This window comes from Macaca fascicularis, chromosome 5 (assembly GCF_037993035.2).
Source record: "Macaca fascicularis isolate 582-1 chromosome 5, T2T-MFA8v1.1".
NCBI lineage: Eukaryota > Metazoa > Chordata > Mammalia > Primates > Cercopithecidae > Macaca > Macaca fascicularis.
The window spans coordinates 57,330,073-57,352,071 of record NC_088379.1 but is presented as its reverse complement, the minus strand read 5'-3'; the positions used below and the strand labels follow the sequence as shown (position 1 = coordinate 57,352,071).

At 42.5% G+C, this 21,999-nt stretch overlaps 1 protein-coding gene across 1 annotated transcript in view; it reads left to right on the top strand.

Moving 5' to 3' along the window:
* The window catches only part of SHROOM3 (shroom family member 3), a 348,621-nt gene that overhangs the window by 98,880 nt on the left and 227,742 nt on the right, over positions 1-21,999 (top strand). Inside the window, exon 2 of the mRNA XM_045392457.3 lies at positions 21,082-21,236. Within this exon, the coding sequence (XP_045248392.2) occupies positions 21,082-21,236 (155 nt within the window). The remainder of the gene's footprint in view (positions 1-21,081; positions 21,237-21,999) is intronic.

Genomic DNA, 21,999 nt, shown 5'->3' with positions numbered 1-21,999 from the left:
ATAAGTACTGAAAATACCAGTTTTTTATAATGGTACTGATGAAAAAAATTACCATTCCCACTGGATGTTTTTAGCCATTGGGAAGGCTGTGCCTAATGGACTTTAAAGTTAACCTGAGCCTGAATTCTGATTCTTCCACCATATTTGATATTTAACTTGGGACAAATGCTTTCCATTGCTTCTTTGAAAATGGGAGCAATACTCTCTTAGGATTATTTGGATAAAATGTATTAACTTCAGACTGATTAGCACCTGGGGAACAATCCCAACTGGAAGTTATGGTGATCCTGATGACAATAATAATACTTGAGGGGCTGCTGCATAATATCCTGACCAACATTTCATCCCAAATTTCCACTGTAGGAAGTAGAAACCAGATGTGCCAAAACATTTTAAAATAGCTATTTTACTGAAGTGATTTCATGTTTATAGAAAACCAGCCCGCAATAGAAATCAGCCCCTCGCTGACGGTTCGTGGTCATTTGATGAATGGCCCGTCATCGTAAAATAAGCAAGGAGGCTGGCTGGGAGGCATGCCACAACCATTTTATTGGAATGACTTGGTTGTCACTGCATCCCCACACCCATCTCTCTCCTACAGCACAGTTTTGAGTGATTGAAGTTAGTTTGGGCAAGAATTCCAGACAGGGAAAAGCAAATAAGTGTGTCAGGAGGTCAAACGAGAAGAATAAGCCAGAGACGGAGGAAGAAATGCAGAGCTGATAATTGAAAGACAATGGATGTGGGGGGCGGGGGTTACAGCAACACAGTGGGAGGGGGATCCAGACCCCGAGTTTTCTCAGGCATCTGAGCGAGACCCAGGGTTACAACTCATCTTACAAGATCTATGAAGCATGGATTTCAAAATATTTGGGCCACCCAGTATGGAATTTGGGCAAATGGCACTGTTGAATAAAGCCATTGACAAATTACTTTCCTTTCTTTTCCTTCACTGGCAGGACCTTCTGTTTATGCCTCCTGAGATGCAAAACTGGAAGGAGTAAATTTGCTGACAAGTATCCATGTGCAGGGACACTTGATGGAATTTTTATCATGCAAAAATAGTCTCGGATGATGGGTTGAGAGATTGCCAGGAATGTCTGGAATCTAACCCTCAGTTGAGCATATAGAGGTTTCATTTTAAGGTGGTGTCAAGGACAAGAACTTATAAAACTAAGCTGTATTGATTTTTTTTTCTTTGCAAGTATTTGAATTTTGTAATAGGCATTCATTCCCAGCATAATCTTAACTAAATAGGAGGCTGGAAATCTGTGACGTAGTGGACCAAGGTTAGGTTTTAAGGGTAGGATTTTTTTAGTTAGACAGCTAACACTAGAGGTTTATACAAGATCGTAACTTTAATCCCTCCATGCCCCCATTGTCTCATCTGTAAAATAAATATAATAATCATCATCCCAAAGGTTGTAAGAATTAAAGCAAATTATAAAGGAAGTAGCCCCTGGCCTTAGGAGACCCTCAAAGTTTAAATGTCGTTTTTCTTTTCCCTTCTCTCTCTTATTTCAACCTCATTCCTATCCAACCCCAGGAATTTTCTCTGATCTTCTGTGTATCTGACAGAAACAGCCTTTGCTGAACTTATAAATAATGCAGGCAAGGCTGAGCGTGATGGCTCACGCCTTAATCCCAGCACTCTGGGAGGCTGAGGTGGGCGATCACCCGAGGTCAGGAGTTTGAGACCAGCCTGACAAACATGGTGAAACCCCAGCTCTACTAAAAATGCAAAAATTACCCAGGTGTGGTGGCAGGAGCCTGTAATCCCAGCTACTTGGGAGGCTGAGGCAGGAGAATCGCTTGAACCTGGGAGGCAGAGGTTGCAGTGAGCCAAGATCGCACCACTGTACTGCAGCCTGGGTGACAGAGTGAGACTCCATCTCAAAATAATAATAATAATGCAAGCAACATGAAGTAGAAAAGGGAGTGAGCCATGTAGCTACTGAGAGGGAGGTATTTCAAAGAAAGAGCTCATCAAGTGCAAAGATCACACAGTAGATGTATACGTGGACATTTCAGAAAACGTCAAGGAAGCCAGGGTGGCCGAAGGAGACCAATCCCGAGGAAGTATGGCAGGAGAAGAGGTCTAGGAGATCCAGAGGGGTAGAGTGTATGATTGCCTAGGGCCTTGAAGGCCAGTAAAAGTACTTGAGCTTTTACTCGAAGTCGGTTGGGGAGCTGCTAGTGGTTCTAAGCTGATAAGTTACATGTTTTGAAATGATTCTCCTGACTCCTATGTTGAGAATATGCTATAGGGCAAGGATGTGGAATGAGGAGGAGAGGGGCACATAGGCAGAAGCAGGGACACCAGTTAGAATCTCACTAAATAACCCAGGCAGGAGGTCAGAGTAGGTCAGTAGCAGTGTAGGTCATGAGAAGTCATTAGAAAAGGTAGAGCAATTTAGGCTTTGCTGATGGGTTCAATATATAATGTGAGAGAGATCTCTTTAAGATTTTTGGTGCTTATGAAGGTGCTTTTTGGTGCAGGTAGTTGTTAAATTGGTGCCCTTGCAGTGGGCATTGAGGGATGACGGGTGGAGCCTTCTATCCTGCCATCTTGCTACACCCCAAGTCAGCAGTGTTTTTTTAGGGCATGATAAATTGAGTATTCTAAAGGTGATTATGGTGATGGTTCTACAACTCTGTGAATATCCTAAAAGCCATTGAATTGTACATTTTATCTTATTTTATTTTTGAGAAGGAGTCTCCCTCTGTTGCCCAGGCTGGAGTACAGTGGCATGATCTCTGCTCACTGCAACCTCTGCCTCCCAGATTCAAGCAATTCTCCTGCCTTAGCCTCCTGAGTAGCTGGGATTACAGGCATGCGCCACCACTCCCAGCTAATTTTCATATTTTTAGTAGAGACAGGGTTTCACCATGTTGGCCAGGCTGGTCTCGAACTCCTGACCTCAGGTGATCTGCCCGCCTCAGCCTCCCAAAGCACTGGGATTACAGGAGTGAGCCACTGCGCCCAGCCTGTATTGTACATTTTAAAAGGGTAAACTTTATGGTATGTAAATTACACCTCAATAAAGCTGTTGGAAAAAAAAAAAAAAAGGAGGAGGTGATCAGAGAGTGAGATGCTTAAAATTGAGAGTAGGGGCCGGGCGCTGTGGCTCAAGCCTGTAATCCCAGCACTTTGGGAGGCCGAGACGGGTGGATCACGAGGTCAGGAGATCGAGACCATCCTGGCTAACACGGTGAAACTCCGTCTCCACTAAAAAATACAAAAAACTAGCCGGGCGAGGTGGCGGGCGCCTGTAGTCCCAGCTACTCGGGAGGCTGAGGCAGGAGAATGGCGTGAACCCGAGAGGCGGAGCTTGCAGTGAGCTGAGATCTGGCCACTGCACTCCAGCCTGGGCGACAGAGCAAGACTCCGTCTCACAAAAAAAAAAAAAAAAAAAAAAAAAAAATTGAGAGTAGGGAAGATATCCACATTGGCAATGACAAAAGCTAGAGTCTGACCATGGAAGTTGAGTAGCCAAGATGGCTTGGAGGAGGAGTCAAGGAAGACAGAGGCCCAGGTACTGGAAGAACATCTGTGAGGATGTGGGTGTCACTGAGAATGGTGGCAAGAATCATGTTGGTGAGAGGTCTGACAGTGAGCTGGGGGGAAATCTTCACCAAGTCAGGAGTGACCTGAGGGTTTGCAGATGACTACAACAAGGAAGCATGGCAGGTGGGAATCTGATAGCAAGATGTTCCAACTGGGTGTGGTTAGAAAAAAATGTTCTGGAATTTGAGTATTGGTGAAGGACTTAAAAAATCTTTAAGTATTAAGGGCCTATTGTGCTTTTCCTTAATTAATTCATTCATTCATGCAACATGTATTTGTTCTTTTGGGGACACCATTATCTACTCATTTGGTCATATCTGCAGATGCTCCCAAATGTGGTGGAGCTGGCTTTTGATGGTCAGAGTCCCAGATTCTGTTATAATAATCTCCATTTAATGAGTTCCCCCAGGACCTATTACCCACTAGTACAGTGGAGGGTTGTTCTGATCAGTATGCAACCTTTCCTTGATCACTGTCATCATATTGACCGTCATTGTTCAGTTTCACTAATACAGTATATGGCATTATGTTTCTTAAGTAGTAGGGAGCTGCCTGTTTTAGAATTAGATGGAAGAATGGGTGATAAGCTTTGTCTTTGGACAGATCTGGATTTAAATCTTAGCTCTGCTATTTATAACTTCATAACTTTGGGAAACTTAATCTTGCTGAGTCTTAGTTTCTTATCTACAAAATATCTACCTCATAAGTGTTGGTGACAATTAAATAACATATGTGTGTCAAACTCCTAACAGATAGTAGGCACAACCAGAGATGTTAGTTCTCTTTTCTTCCCCTTGTTTTCCTTCCTTCACCTTTATGTTAATGTTACTTCTGCTATTTTATTTCCAGCTTCTATCACGTCCAGGGTCTGGCTTTTGATCAGAAGCCTTCCTCTAGGGATGGTTGAAATTATCAAGCCAGCTTCCAGATTAGCATAGAGTCACTCTGATTGTTTACTTAGTGTGCCATGTTATGCTTCTCAAGGTGTTTTATAAAATGTTTCTAATCTTACTCTTTAACACTGTGAGGTATATAAGCGAGGCATTAGTATTCCTAATTTATGGAAGAGAATATAAGATACTGAAAGTAACTAACATTTATTGGGCATTTATTAAATATCATTTTTCTAAATGTTTTACATACAGTAACTTTATCCTCACAGCAATCCTATGAAATAGGTATTATTAACTTTGTCTCACAGGAAGGGAAACAGGCACAGAGAGGTTAAATAATGTGTTGAGGGTCGCTAACTTCTAAGCATGGGAGCTGGATTTGAACCCAGGCAGTCTGGTTACAAAACTTAACCAATATATGGCCTCTAATATAAGACAAGTAAACAAATTGTGTGGAGCTTGTAAGTGAAGAAATCCTTTTGCCAGTTACTGTTCAGGTATCTTTCTGGCCTCTGAGATGGAGTTTCGCTCTTTCACCCAGGCCGGAGTGCAGTGGCGCGATCTCAGCTCACTGCAACCTCCGTCTTCAAGCCATTCTCCTGCCTCAGCCTTCTGAGTAGCTGGTATTACAGGGGTGCGTCACCATGCCTGGCTAATTTTTGTATTTTTAGCAGAGACAGGGTTTCGCCATGTTGGCCCAGCTGGTCTTGAGCTCCTGACCTCAGGTGATCCACCCACCTCAGCCTCCCAAAATGTTGGGATTACAGGCGTGAGCCACAGCGCCCGGCCTGGCCTCTGAAATCTTATGGAGATGGAAAATATTGGTAGCTCACTGTGATAACTAATAGAATACTATTGTTATCGTCAACAGGAGGCCTTCCATACCTCCTGCATGAGTTTTATTACGCTGTTTCCTTCTAGCTCAGCCACCCCTGAGAATTGTTTTGCTGAGACAAACAAGACAGTCCCTCTGAGATAGTAGCAATAATTGCCACTCTTGTCCTATTTTAGTCCTGCTTGTTGCAAGCCAAGTTCTAATATTAAAGTCAGTACTACAAAATCATAAACACTCTCAATATCATAAGTCTAAACACATAGGGGAAGCTTTGGAAAACTTCAGGAAACAAGTAATTCATGAGGTCAAAATCAATCTCATAATGATCAAGTAGATTTTTTTTCTTTGGAAGCAGAAGAATATCTGGCCTAAGATCGAACCATTGGGCACTCATGAAACTTAACTTAGAACAGTGGAACTATCTAGTCAGTCACATTGTGGATTATTTACTAAGTGCTAGAAATCTCATAGTTAAAACATTTCATCAGGAGTACATGGTCAACTATTTAAAATATGAAGAGATTTGTTTTTTTTCTTCTTGCTGGCACTGATTTAGTTTCTAACCACTAGAATTTCTCCCAGACCAGGAGTAGGGAAAAAAACAGAAGAGAAAACTAAAGCCTAACTATTTTAGTATGTTAATAACTTTGATATGAATCTGATGAAGAAAGAGTTGAAAATTGTTAGCTAAAATGAGATAGGGCATATGTGTGCCTATGTGTATATTTAACTATTGTCCTGTGAGTCCTATTCCTATTTGAATTGGCAATAAAAAGTGGGCTTACCTTATATACTTATAAAATGCATGAAATGCATATGCAATTTGTTTATTTATTTACTTTCTAAAGACTCAGTCTCTCTACTGATGTTAGTTACTTAAAAGAAGTTCTCTTTTCCTTATTTGTAAAACGTTTTACATATTCATCCCCTATATGTATGTTATAATAGATGTTCTACACAGATATGCATATTGCATATACATATTATGTTTCCGTGAATAAATACAGCAGAATTTCACTCTAAGGGATGAAAAGATTATGACTTAAACATAAACAAACTGGAGCAATTCAAAGGGTCTTTCTTAAGAACATGGAATAAACGTGCTAAGATGGCTGAAATTATTTAAGGAATTAGGTAAAATATACATAAATTCCTTTACATTTAAAGAAAATTTTTAAAATTAAATAAAATATAGATGAATGCCTTAGGCTTTGATCTGAATGCAGCAGAAAAAGGGGATTGAGGCATGGCTGGGGGCCAGCTAGCCTTGGCCTCTTGCTCTCTGAATGGCCCTGGTTCATCCCCCCTTTGAAGTTGAGTAGAGTTCACTGGGCTGAGGCGCACTATAGTGGCAGGGGCTTGGGGTATTCATGAGAGGGAAAAAAGTCGCACTGCACTTTCTGAGAAGGCCAGGATTCACACATGTGGGCACAGACACACACACACACACACACACACACACACACACACACACACACACCCCAACCAGGAAATGGAGAGTTTTGCCCTTGTCACAGAATAGGCATTCTCATGGCCCCTCCGCACATATCAAGAGACTTTGAGAAACTGGTTTGGGGCTGGAACTGTTTCTCATGCCTCTTTCTAAGATCTGAGAGACCAGTGCCCAATTTAGGAGAGTTCAAACACCAGGAAAACAAAAGACTCAATTTGGAGTGCAGCAGCCTCTTGTCTGTCAATCCTGTTTGCTGAACCTGCTCCTCCTTCAGTGTCCTAAAACGGGATGGAGCAGAGGAAGGACTGGGAATAAGGACAGGAGGCCTCTATGATGGTGCTTATTCTCTTTGCATAAAGAGGAGATGTTACTTCTTTTGAGGATGTGTGATTTCGTTTCCTACCTCCCCCTACAAACAATCGTGATGAGGAGGAGGACGACGATGGTGATAAAGGCCAACAGCATTTATTGATCCCTGACTGTTGGGTATTATGCTAAGCTTTACATTCATCACCATAATCTACTTTCATTCTCTGAACAGTCCCCAGCAGTAGGTGCCATTATCCTCACCTTCCCTGTTTCTCAGGAAAATAAACTGAGGCTTAGAGGAAAGAATTAACTTGCTTAAGATCACACAGCTAGTAAGTGATTATGGTAGATAGAATAATCCACAGAGACGTCCACATCCTAGTCGCTGTGACTACGTTGTGTTACGTGCCATGGGAAATAAAGGTTACAGATGGAATTAAGGTTGTTAATCAGCTGACCTCTAGATTTGGGAGATTCTCCTGGATTATCTTATCGGGCCAAATATAGTCACAAAGATCTTCATAAATGAAAGAAGCAGGAGAGTCAGTGTTAAAATGGCGCAGAGTGAGAGAGACTTGATGGCCATTGCTGGCTTTGAAGATGAAAGAAGCCATAAGCCAGGTCTGTGGAAGGCTCTGGAAGCTAGAAAAGGAAAGGAAACCAATTCTCCCCTGGAATCTCCAGAAAAGAACAGAGCTGGCTGACACCTTGGTTTTAGCATAGTATGTCCCATTTTGCACTTCTGACCTCCAGAACTGTAAAATACTAAATTTGTGTTGCTTTAAGCCACTAAGTTTGCAGTGATTTGTTACAGCAACCAGAGGAAACTAATACAGTGGTAAAGCTGAGGCCTGAAGTCTGGCCCTAGACCTTCTGGTGCGGAGCTGTGCCTTGCTCCTTACAGTGCAGGCCTTGGTGGAAAGGAATAGACCACTCTGCCAAACAGCTCCACCAGACAGGCCCAGGCCTAAGAGACATCAAACAGATCTTGAACACTCCAGAAATGGCAGACATTCTGTTCTCATCCAGCCAGGGAATAGTGGGGTGGGGTGAGCAACTTCTCTTCAAAACACTGAATCCTTGGGACCATGGTATTTCCCCACTGATCACTTTCATTCTGTCTGGTCCTTCAGGGAGATAACAGACTAGTCGGGGGCACAGTCAAAGTAAACCAGATAAGTACCTTTCCGTGGGATAGTGCTATGATAGAGTTTATGGAAAAGCATAGGAGAGGCATGCTACCAGTCTCAGGGGCTTCAGGATGGCTCCTAGGGAAGGTGATCACTGAACTGAGTCTTAAAGGTGAGTTTGGGGGTTGTAAGGCTGAGGGTGGTAGAGGAGGAAGCTGCACCTGGAAAGTCCTGGAGGTATACGAGAGTGTGGCTTACCCAAAAGTTGCACATGGATTTCACAGGACTAATTTATTTTTTATTTGTTTGTTTCATCTTATCACTGGTAACACAATATTTGTATCAGTCAGAAGAGACCAAGTTAGGCTACAGTAACAAACAACCCCAAATCTCATGGCTTAAACCACAGGTTTATTTCTTGCTCATTCTACATGTCCGTGGTGTGTCTGCAGGGCAGCAGCTCATTTTAGTTTCCCAGTGACCCTAGCTGACAGAGCAGTCATCATCTCAAACATTATCAGTCACCATGCCAGAGGGAAAGGATCTAAAGGATCTCTGCCTGGAGATGACATGTTTTTTCTGCTCAAAATATACTGACAAGAAATTGTTTCATGACTCTACCCAGCTGCAAGGGTCCCAGCCTAGAACTCAGTGAAAAAGAGCATTTCCTCTGCAGCCAAGGTAGAGAGCCAGGAATACTTGTTGAACAGAATTAATGACCACCACTGTGTTTGTTAGTCATTTAGCGTGCGACAGTGTTCAACCAAACACCAAGCAATTTAGAAAGACTGGTATCTACCTTCTTAGACTTCTTACTAGCCGCTAGTGCCCTAAGTCTTCTCTAATCATGAATTTCAATACCATTATCCTCGCTGTTCTACAATGACTTCCTGTTTTTGTACTATGCACCCATGACTTTTCTAAGAAAGCATGTTTCCAGTTTGCTTTTGCCATCAAGAAGCTTAAAGTCAAATTTGCACTATAGTACGTTCCAGGTAACCCTTATTATCTGCAAACAGTTGGTACCAGAAAAAGTCTGTCTAAGGGAATCCACTGTAAAACAGGGAGCAAAATATGATGTTAGATTATGCAGAGTTGAAAAACAAAACAAATGAGTATGAAAATAAGTTTACTTAATTTTACTTTTAAAACACATCACATTGCAACTACGTGCTAATTCTCAGCATGAAAAATTAACCTTGTTGACTTTTTGGGTCCTAGCTTCCTCAAAAAATTTTAAGATAGCTCAATGGCTTATTCTTTTTTTTTTTTTTGGACACATAGTCTCACTCTGTGGCCCAGGCTGGAGTACAGTGGCACAATCTCGACTCACTGCAGCCTCTAGCTCCCAGGTTCAAGCCATCCTCCTGCCTCAGCTTCCTGGCTTTTTTTTTTTTTTTTTTTTTTTTGTATTTTTAGTAAAGATAGGGTTTCACCATGTTGGCCAGGCTGGTGTTGAACTTCTGGCCTCAAGTGATTTGCCCACCTCAGCCTCCCAAAGTGCTAGGATTACAGGCGTGAGCCACTGCACCTGGCCGGCTTATTCTTTATATGTTGACTCTTTTGAGAGATATTCTAGTTAACTATGCAATGGATTTACATTCTATTTGCTAGTTGTATTGGTTGTTTGCAATCCCACAGCCAGCTAGACTGCACAGTCGTTGATGGAACAGCAGGAGATTGGAGCTGGTGCTAAACTGCAGAAGCTGTTAGAGTGGGGCCTTGTTTTATAGCTGGTCTCTTCACTAGTGAATATTTCTGAGTTAGGAAGACTTTGCCTCCCTCTGAAACCCTGTAACTGTGGAGACCTGGATAATAAATACCTAGATAGAGAATGAGAATCACCGTGTGTGGAATGCATTTCTTGGAATTAATCTTGTCCTTGGCTTTTATTTTATTACTTTTTTCCTTTTTTGTCAGATTCCCTCAACTATTTTCTTTATTTTTTTGTATTTTTAAGGAGTTGCCTCAGATCTTTTGTAAGAGGAGGCAGGGTATAAACACACAATGGACATGAATATTGACTACTCAACTTTTTAATTACCCCCAAACTTGTTTTTTCAGAATCAGCCACCTTGGGGGAGATGGGGGTCTGTGAACTTTTCTTAAGGCACTGAGCAGAGTTGAGTGGCTGACGATGCTTCATTGAAGCTTGATGTTTATCCTACACTTGTGGTCAGCTCCTTCCTCCCAGGGAGCTGTAAATCAAGAACTGTGGGTGTTTCTTGATTTTCCGGGGCAGCAGATCATTTGGATGGTCCACAGGGTGTCACTGGGTAACTTCCTGCTCTGGGACCTCTCTCTGAAATGGAAACTTCCCTCCAATGGAGAGACTGTCTCCTATTTCATTAATAAATCAAGTTAACTCTGGTTCTTTGACTTGAAGAAAATAACCTATCTCCTCCCCTTGGCAAATTTCTTCCTCTTGGTCTCATGCATGCTGTTGCTAACACATGTATTCTTGTGGTAGAAACAGTAGAAAAATATTAAACCTTTAAAATAAAGCCACAAAACCTTGCAATTCACAAAACAAACCTCTATGGAGTCTTTGCTCTTTGTAAGGGACTTTCCGTGTTTGTTCATGCAATCCTCACACCAACCCTGTGTGGTTAGTCTTATTGTTCCGATATTTAGTTGAAGGAGATGGATGCTCCAAGAAGATGCAAATTTTGCCCAACATCATTTAGGGTTGGAAGTGGGATTTATACCCATGCTGGTCTGACTCCAGAGCTGCCTGTCTTTATACACCTCACCACTGTCTCACCTCTTTTCTTATGCTTCCCAGCCAGGTTATAAAACTTGGAAAAGAACAGCATACCTCCTATCTAAAAAATAACAAAAGAAAGTCATTCTGTAATTTCTAAATAATACTAAGTGTTGCAGATGTATTTTAATTTAAATAAAACTATGGAATTTTCCCTGATGGTCATCTTAAGTGTGAGAAACACACATTTTCACTTGTCAGGGTCGTCTCATTGTAACGCAGAGCAAACAACATTATCTGTATTTTATAGATGAGAGACCCATCCAGGGTCCTACAGATAAAAGGGCCACAGTTGGGATTAGAGCACAGGATTCCTGACTCCTAACCCAGTTTACTTTCTTCTACTACAATACACCCCATTTATGACCCCAAAAAGGAATGTTCAACAGTGTAAATGTAATGATTTAGGATAAGATGAGAGGAAGGTGGGAAGAACAGGAGGAATCACTTCCGTACCCTGTGGCACTCATTGCAACCCATGGAAATGTTTCTCTGTTTTAAAGTTCAGCATTTAGTTCTGGGTTCCAAAACAATGCTGATTCATTTCATAGAACCTGAGAACCAGAGAAGGATCCTGGGAGGAACTTTTATTTATTTGACTTTATTTCATTGCCCTCACTTTGTGTTCTATTCAAAACCAAGAATGCCCACTGGGTTGTGAGTAATGACAATTTCCAGAGAATAGAAAATAATGCCCAAATAGCTTTGAGAGATTCTTGATGTCTTTTGTTATCCACTTGCCTTTTTATCTTTTTATATTTTGCTCATTGCTTCCATACAATTATCGCACTTATAGAGAGCATATTTTTCCTCAAACTACCAACTTCACAAACAGCAAATGATTTGTAGGTTATGTTGCATCAACTGTGAGTGACTGAAGTGCCCCTCCCTCCCATACCGCTGCCTTTATCTTTATCCAGGAACGAAAGTAGCCGGGAAAGGCAAATAAATCATTCAAGAATTTAAACATAAAATGCTGGTGAAATTCAGCTGTGGTAGACTTCTACTGGATGAGTTTAATGTTAATTAAAACTCCAAGTGGAATTGTATGTAAATGAATCATTCCATGTTCAGTTTTACGTAGCAGGGTCAGCTCCCTGCTCCACTGGCAGTGCGTGCCAGCTCTTTTTCTCATGTGTAAGCTGTGAATGCTGTTGAGCCTGTAAACCACTATAATAGGTTCAGAGACTTTAGGATCCCTGAAAGAGAAGGATCAGAACACAGCAGTGTTGAGTGTCAGGTTTCTCGGGCACTTGAAGGATTAGGCAGGACAAGTGAAGTGTTGCTTTAGGGACAAATATCTGGGAGATTCTCAGAGGCAGCAGGCTGGAGATTGTGGGCTTTGAGGTTAGAGTCTTCAATTCTAATCCCAGCTCTATTGTTTTACTGACTGTGCAATGTGGAGCAAGTCATTTTCTTCTTCTGAGTCTTAGTATTCTCATTTCTATAAAAAGACAATTATAAACCTTATTGTGTTGTTGTGACAATTAGTTTGATGCAATAAAGTTACTGGAACACAAGAAGCCCTCAACAACTGGTTGCAATTATGATGATAATTAATTTATCCATGCAATAAATAGTGGGCACTGCTATGTGCCCCACACTGTTCTGGGCATTGGGGATACAGCAGTAAACAAGACAGACACAAATCCCTGCACTCATGGGGCTGACATTCCAGTAGAGGACAGACAATAAGCAAGACACGTAAGTAAAAAATAGAGTTCATGGCCAGGCACGGTGGCTCACGCCTGTAATCCCTGCACTTTGGGAGGCTGAAGTGGGTGGATCACTTGAGGTCAGAAGTTCGAGACCAGCCTGGCCAACATGGTGAAACCTTGTCTTTACTAAAGATACAAAAATTAGCTGGGTGTGGTAGCGTGCGCCTGCAGTCCCAGCTACTCGACTGTAGTCCTAGCTACTCGAGACACTGAGGCAGGAGAATCGTTTGAACCTGGGAGGCAGAGGTTGCAGTGACCCAAGATCCTATCACTGCACTCCAGCCTGGGTGACAGTGCGAGGCCCTGTCTCAAAACACACACACACACACACACACACACACACACACACACACACACACACCACGTCATGAATTAAGTGTTAATGAGAAAATAACAACGGGAAGGAAGATAAGTAGTATTAGGGGAGGCTGAAATTTTAAAGGGGTAGCTAGGAAAGGCCCCCTCTGGAAGCCGAATTTGTTTACAGACCTGGAGGAGTTAAGGGAAAAAGTCAAATGGTTTCTTGGAGGAAAAGCATTCCAGGTTGAAGGAACAGCAAGTCCAAGGCCCCTGAAGAAGGACAGTGCCTGCCATGCTCCCTGTGCCGCTGGAAGGCCAGGGGCTGGTATTGAGTGATCCAGTGGGGAGCACTAAGAAGTGGAGCAGCAGGGAGGTCAAATCCAGCAGGGCCTTTGGTACAGAGGGAGGACTGTGGTTTCTCTTTTGAGTGTGACGAGAAGGGTCACAGGGAGGGCACAAACCCTAGAGAAGCACAAAACAGGACCAATCCCCATAACGGCAGCTCCACCCTTTCTCATTTACATTGGGTTAGAGGGGTTAAGCATGAGGAAAAAAGATGGGCCTGGCTTTCTGTGCCTCCAAGCACCACATCAAGCTGTGACATAGGCATCCAACACTCTCCCTTTGTGCCTACACCTGTATTTTTGAATGTACTCTCGTCACAGTGTATATCACCGTGCTGTTCTTCAAAGTCAGTTTCCCCAGGATTTGTTCAATAAATGTTTACTGATCGCGCATTACGTGCAGGCACTATGTTAGGTGCTAAATAGTACAGCAACATAAAAGGCTGTAAACAATTCAAAAATCAACCCCTCACATGTCAGAAAAGGAACACTGGGTCATCAAAGCAAAATCAACTTCTCCTATAGGTGTGGTACATTTAGGTTCTGAGAAGGGAAAAAGCGTGCTTAGGTTCCGGGCTCCAGTGTATGGATGTACACCCTCTCCTTAGCTTGTTAGCTTAGGGATTTCCCACCCTGTTGCACACGGTGTGTTATCTGAAGTCATTTAACCTGTTGACAGTCACATTCTTGGAATAAGTAAGTTCCATGCAGGTGAACTTGGACAAACAATGCCAGTAACCTTTTTAGCTGCTGAAGTAATTGGTCCAAAAGTTTAAAATAATAAGCTTCATTTTCCACTGAATCTTGTTGACAGGCATTATCAGCAGGGCTTGGAGTTAGAAGAGTATAAATCTCTTTGATGAATAGTTCAAAAAATTATTGTTAAACTTTTTGTAAACAAAGTTGTTTTTTTAGTCATAATAATGGTTTTAAGATAAATTGTGTGGCTAATTGATATAAACTTAAGATGTATGCATTTAGTTAGCCTCAGTACATTGAAATCAAATGTGTTGTTACCAGTGCATCAACAAACGCACGTCAATATCTTAATTTATCATTTGTGATAATAAATGGAGAGAACACCGTAGATTAAGGTAATTCACAGCCTTGTTCTAGTCAATGGCTTCAACTTTCTTTTCTTTCCTTTTTTTTGTGAGACGGCATCTCGCTCTGTTGCCCGGGCTGGAGTGCAGTGGTGTGATCTCAGCTCACTGCAACCTGTGCCTCTTGGGTTCAAATGATTCTCCTACCTCAGCCTCCTGAGTAGCTGGGATTACAGGCGCGCGCCACCATGCCTGCCTAATTTTTGTAATTTTAGTAGAGACAGGGTTTTGCCGTGTTGGTCAGGCTGGTCTCGAACTCCTGACCTTGTGATCTGCCTGCCTTGGCCTCCCAAAGTGCTGGAATTACAGGTGTGAGCCACTGCGCCCGGCAATGGCTTCAACTTTCTTGGCAACCAAGTTTATTGTAGGAGGGGCCAACAAATATCACACCCACTGACACTGATGCTACCAAATAGAAAGGTCAGGAAAGGGCCAGCAGCAACAAAGGGAGAGGAGGGGAATGTGAGGGTCCTAAGGAATCCACAGGCTGATGCAGCATCCCTTAATCCAGTTAACTGAAATGAGTTAGACTAAGAGTCTACACTTGGCCTTCAGCTGGCTCAATTCAAGGCTTTCCTTGGACCTACTGGGACTTCACCTTTAGGAGTGGTTCCTCTGGAGGAATCCCAGCACCAGGCAAACTTCCCAGGGCTCCTTTGACTTGCTGGAAATTGCCTGACCTCCAAGGGAGTGTTGTTTAAATGGATCAATTTAAGCACAGAAGGAATCCAGCCTGATTTGTGTGTATTAAGATTTGTGTGTGTTTTAAGATTTTATCAGTATAGGCTCTCTAAAATGTCCCAGTGAATATGCATGGTTTTTAAGCACAATGATATCAAATATATTAAAAATATACTAGAATGTAAGCTCTAGGAAAGGAGAGAATACAGTGTTTCCTTTGTTGACATTTTCCCAGCCCTAGAACTACACCTGCCAATGATAGATGCTTTAAAAATATTTGTAAGATGAATGAAAGAATGAATGTATTCACCAAGTTTCCGACCTCAAAGAGTTTAGGACCTAGAAGAGCAGATAGGGCATGGTCAGAAATACCTATGACAAAGGTAGTGACTGAGGCTTGTCTCAAGACAGAAACCATTAAGAGGAGAGGGTGAAATAGATTCTGCCTGGGTTGATAAGGAGACATTTCATAATGGAAGAGTATTTGGAGGAAAAAAGGAGGAAAAGGAAACAGGAAACTGGAAATATGGAATGGACCTTCTACAAAAGATCACTGTTAAAGAAAAGTTCTAAAAGTCTTCTTTGGTAATAATTAAAACCCCAAGACAACATGAATCCCTGAGAGACAGTATGGAGAGATGTGAGAATCACAACATGAAGTAGAGGCCCATCAAATGTTTGACAAATAAGTGCCATTTCAAAAACATCATCCCATGGCCCGGTGCGGTGGCTCTCATCTGTAATCCCAGAACTTTGGGAGGCTGAAGCGGGAGGTTTGCTTGAGCCCAGGAGTTCAAGACCAGCCTGGGCAACATAGTGAGACCTGTCTCCACAAAAAATAAAAAAATTTCCCCAGGCATGGTGGCACATGCCTGTGGTCCCAGCTACACAGGAAGCTGAGGTGGGAGGATTGCTTGGGTCCAGGAGTTTGAGGCTACAGTGAGCTGAGATCGCACCACTGCACTCCAGCTTGGGCAGCAGAGAGAGATTCACTTGGGGGCTAGGATGAATTTTTTTTCGAGATGGGGTCTCCCTCTGTTGCCCAGGTTGGAGTGCAGTGGCGCAGTCTTGGCTCACTGCAACCTCAACCTTCTGGGCCCAAGCGATCCTCCTACCTCAGCCTTCTGAGTAGCTGAGACCACAGGCATGTGCCACCACATCTGGCTAATTCTAACAGTTCAGTGCAAAATGAAGAGATTGTAAGGAACTCTGTAAATACAAAAGGTTATAGAAATAGTTTATAAGAACAGTGAACAACAATGAATCTCTTTATGACAGTCTTCCTCATGTTTGCTTTCACATCAAATCAGTCATGAGGACATGATATACACTATACAAATGAGCTTTCTTGACTTCCTTTTTTAATATAAGAAATCGATTGTTTCCTAGGTCTCATTTCATTGAAATTGTTGGCAAATAATACTGAGGGGATGCAATTCCACAAACTGCAATGTGAGCAAGACTGTGTCTACAGTGTTCATCACTGTACTCCCAGCTTTTAGCACCATATCTAAACACAGTAGAGGCTGTCCATAAATATTTATTCAATGAATGAACCAATATTTTCTGGGTAGGTCCTGTGTGCAAAGCTCTGGAGAGGCATTCTGGGGTAGGTAAGGATGGAGTCATGATTTCTTATGAAGTCTTTTCAAAGACTTCACAGTCCAAGGTGGGGATGGGTGGGACTGTGGGTGAGGAACAGACATAGACATAAATAGCTTTGCTGAAAGTCAGGGTGTGTAACCACAGCAACATGTTCAAGCAGTATAAAAATAATAAACTATTAGATGTCACTTTACATTTATGTATTATTTTGTCCGTTTGATTATTCAAAAATGGGACAAAGAAGAATTACTTCTTAAACGACAGATTTCAAGGGTGAAGGAGTCTGGTGGGTATTGATGAGGAAAGAACTTGGCCTCAAAGGATGGGAAGTAATTGTAGCTAACCTCTATTGAACAAGCATTATGTGCCAGCACTGTTTAAGCATTTTATTTGCATGAACTCATTTAATAATAAGCATTATGTGCCAGCACTGTTTAAACATTTTATTTGCATGAACTCATTTAATCCTCACAATATTCCACGTGATAAATACTATAATTTTACAGAAGAGGAAACTGAGGCACAGCACTTGCTCAAAGTCACATGTCTAGTAAATGACAGAGTCATGTAATCTGGCTTCAGAGTACACGCTCTTGCCCATTATAGTATTTTGTAGTTTCTTTTTTTTTTTTTTTTGTTGAGACAGAGTCTCGCTTTGTCACCCAGACTGGAGTGCAGTGGCCGGATCTCAGCTCACTGCAAGCTCCGCCTCCCGGGTTCACGCCATTCTCCTGCCTCAGCCTCCCGAGTAGCTGGGACTACAGGCGTCCGCCACCTCGCCCGGCTAGTTTTTGTATTTTTTAGTAGAGACGGGGTTTCACCGTGTTAGCCAGGATGGTCTCGATCTTCTGACCTTGTGATCTGCCTGTCTCGGCCTCCCAAAGTGCTGGGATTACAGGCTTGAGCCACCACGCCCGGCCGTATTTTGTAGTTTCTATAGGTGGTTCAAGAGTGCAACTACCTTTTTTTGGGAGAAATCCAGGTAGAAAGAAAGCCTGAGCAGCTGATGTAAAGGCCTTGAGGAGAGAGTGTACACAGTGTGTATGGAAAATGATGAATTTGCAGAAGGTTGGCAGGGAAGTTTAAGAGGATGAAATGGGTAGAAAGGCAGGAGGGAATCACCATCAATACAAGATAGTTACATACACCATGTTACATTTACACTGCAGAATATTATACAACAAATAACCAAGATGTTCTAGTAGAATATTTTATGAATGGAAATATCTTCATGATTTATGGAAATACTAGCCAGCATTTTTGAAATCTTATGAGAAACCAGAAAGTGTGTTTATCAATTCCTGTGGTTTACCTCATTAATCCTCACTGCAGTTCTATGAGATGGGTAATATTATTAATCCAACTTCGTAGATGATGAGTCTGAGGCTTAGAGAAAATAACTTCTTCTTTGGTTTGCTATTTGAATCCTCAGACTCTTAACCACTTCACTTTAGTGCCTCTCTGTTAAGACATTTGAAGAGATATGGATAGTGTGATATTATTTTTCCAAAAAGAAAATAATATATATGAAATTCATAAACCAAACAGTAAACAGTGGTTACCTTTAGAGAGTAACATGGAGGAAGCAGTGGTAAGACTTTCCCTTTGCCGGGCGCGGTGGCTCAAGCCTGTAATCCCAGCACTTTGGGAGGCCGAGACGGGCGGATCACGAGGTCAGGAGATCGAGACCATCCTGGCTGACATGGTGAAACCCCGTCTCTACTTTAAAAATACAAAAAAAAAAAACTAGCCGGGCGAGGTGGCGGGCGCCTATAGTCCCAGCTACTCGGGAGGCTGAGGCAGGAGAATGGCGTGAACCCGGGAGGCAGAGCTTGCAGTGAGCTGAGATCCGGCCACTGCACTCCAGCCTGGGCGGCAGAGCGAGACTCTGTCTCAACAAAAAAAAAAAAAAAAAAAAAAGACTTTCCCTTTTCCCTTTACATACTTTCTACATTATCTTCATCCTTTATAATGAATTAATATTTAATAATTTAAGTATAAATTAATAAATGTTATTAAGAAATAATTAGTGCATATTGATTTAGCGTATATTTTTAATACTTAAAATAAATCTAGGCTTTAAAATTTTTAATTGTTATTTATAAAATAAAAGCTATTTTATATATATTAAAATAATATATATTGGCCGGGCACAGTGGCTCATGCCTGTAATCTCAGCACTTTGGGAGGCCAAGGTGGGAGGATCGCTTGAGCCCAGGAGTTCAAGACCAGCCCAGGCAACACAGCAAAAGCCCATCTCTACGAAAATACAAAAATTAGCCAGGCCTGTTGGCACACGCCTATAGTCCCAGCGACTCAAAAGGCTGAGATGGGAGAATTGCTTGAACCCAGGAGGCTGAGGTTGCAGTGAGCTGAGATTGTGCCACTGCACTCTAGCCTGTGCACCAGAGCAAGATTCTGTCTCCTAAAATATCTATATATGTATATAGATATATCAATTATATAATATACATATATAGATATACCAAGCAATTATATATGTATATAGATATGTCTATATACATATACATTCCTCATTATGTTTGCTAGATACATATACATATATGTATGTAGATATCTATGCATATATATCTATATATGTATGCAGATATATCTGTATAATATAATTTATATATGTAATATATGTATATATATAATTGTTTGGTCTATTTTATGTATCTTGAGACCTATTGAAGGTTTTTGAACATGTGGGCAATTCTGGAGAGTAATTACTAAAAAAAGAGAAAATATGGGTGAGGTTTTGTTTACTGAGTTTTTGTTTTTGCTTTCCTCTTTACTTCCCTTTCATTGTTATTGACGTCTATAAGTATCCATTGGCATGTGACCCAGATCGAGCCTTATTTTCGTCTGTTTCCAAAGCATGTGATTAATTTCTAACATACTACATTACTAACTTGTTTATCATGTTTATTGTTTGCTTCCCCTCCTCTGCCCATTAACCTAAGCATCAGAAGAGCAAAAGGCTTTTGTTTATTTTGTCCAGTTTTATAGCCCAAGCACTTGGAAAAACTTCTGGTGTAAAGCAGGTGTTGAATAACTTTGTTGACTGAATAATAGTGCGGGGTATTTTTGTTTTGTTTTGTTTTTTGAGACGGAGTCTCACTCTGTCGCCTAGGCTGGACTGGAGTGGAGTGCAGTGATGCAATCTCGGCCCACTGCAACCTCCACCTCCTGGTTCCTTTTTTTGAGACGGAGTCTTGCTCTGTCACCCAGGCTGAAGTGCAGTGGCGTGATCTCGGCTCACTGTAAGCTCCGCCTCCCGGGTTTACGCCATTCTCCTGCCTCAGCCTCCCGAGTAGCTGGGACTACAGGCGCCCGTCACCACGCCCAGCTAATTTTGTTGTATTTTTAGTAGAGATGGGGTTTCACCGTGTTAGCCAGGATGGTCTCCATCTCTTGACCTCATGATTCACCCGCCTGGGCCTCCCAAAGCCCTGGGATTAAAGGCGTGAGCCACCGCGCCTGGCCAGAGGAACTCAACTTCCAATGCAGGGGTCCCCGACCCCCAATCCAGGGACCATTACTGTGGTCTGTTAGGAACCAGGTTGCACAGTAGGAGTGGACGAGTAAGTGAAGCTTCATCTGTATTTACAGCTGCTCCCCATCGCCTGCATAACCACCTGAGCTCTGCCTCCTATAAGATCAGTAGCAGCATTAGATTCTCATACCAGCCCAAACCCTATTGTGAACTTCACATGTGAGGGATCTAGACAGCACACTCCTTATGAGAATCTAATGCCTGATGATCTGTCACTGTCTCCCATCACCCCCAGTGGGACCATCTAGTTGCAGGAAACAAGCTCAGGGCTCCCACTGATTCTACGTTATGCTGAGTTGTATAATTATTTCATTACATATTGTAATGAAAAAATAATAGAAATAAAGCACACGATAAATGTAATGCGCTTGAACCATGCTGAAACCATCCCCCTACACCCCATCCTTGGAAAAACTGTCTTCCACAAAACTGGTCCCTGGTGCCAAAAAGTTTGGGGACTGTTGTTCTAAAGGAATAAAAAAGTCTAAAGGACTTTTTGAAGCTGTAAGGTAAGGGCTGGGGTGATGTCCTGAGCACGGTGGGATAATGGCCTTTGGGTGGAAACTGAGTTCCTTCATTCATTCAGCTGATGTTTATGAGCGCCCTCCCTGGGCAGGCACGGTGCTGGTGCTTGAGGGTGTGGACACCAGAGCCAGTCCCTGCCTTCTCACAACTTTCCCTGGGGCTGCACTTGCTGGGGTATGGCCCTAGCTGGTCTGTTGGGTTCTGCAGGAGTCCAAGCTGGGCTTGGGATAACCCGACAGACCGCAGGCCAGGGGGAAGCTCACTGGTGGCCATCGCATCTCTCCCTCCAAGCAGGTTGAAGAAGGGGGCAAAGCAGACACCCTGAGCTCCAAACTGCAGGCTGGGGATGAGGTCGTGCACATCAATGAGGTGACTCTGAGCAGCTCCAGAAAGGAGGCAGTTTCCCTGGTGAAAGGATCCTACAAGACCCTCAGGCTGGGAGTGCGCAGGTAGGTGGCAGACCCCCACCCTGTCCCTCCTACCACCTCACCCCACCTCTTTCCCTGCCCTGCCCCACCTCTGGGAAAAGAGCTCGGGGTTGGTAGCTTGGCTTTAAACCTCCATGTGTGGATCCTGCCTTTTTTTTTTTCTTCTTTTTTCTTTCCTATCTTGTGGGATGTGGGGAGGAAGTGGGGTGAAGACATTTCAGACACTGCTCTCCTTTGAAACACTCATTTCCCAGTAAGTATTGGTTTGTCGGGGATAGACCTCACTGTACTTCCTAAATTTTGGAGCCTGATAAAAAGTGACACTGATCCCAGATGTGGTCAGAGCTCCAATAAGCTTTTTGTCTGGTGGGACTAGAGAAAGCAATTGGCTTGGAACTTTCAGTGGTATTTTGAGAACCACAGCTACACCAGAGGGTTCTTCAAAACAGGCAAATTCCCTCTTTTGATGTTTTGTTTTCTGGTCTCAGTAGTGGTTCCTCTGTTGGGAAAGTGTTGGGTTGTGTTTGATTTTAATGCCTTAGCGTCAGAAGCTTTGTATTCCCAGGAACCAACTCTTGGTGGAGGAAATTATTTATGGAAAGGGGAAGGGAATTGAATTATTTTTTTTATCTCTATTAGTAAGCACTGCCTGAGATACTTTACATATCTTAGCTCATTTAATCTGCACATGAACCCCATGAGATAGCTAATCACTACCCCCATTTTACAAGCAAGAGGTTAAATAGGTTACTGGAGGTAGCCAAGCTGATAAGTTGAAAAGCCA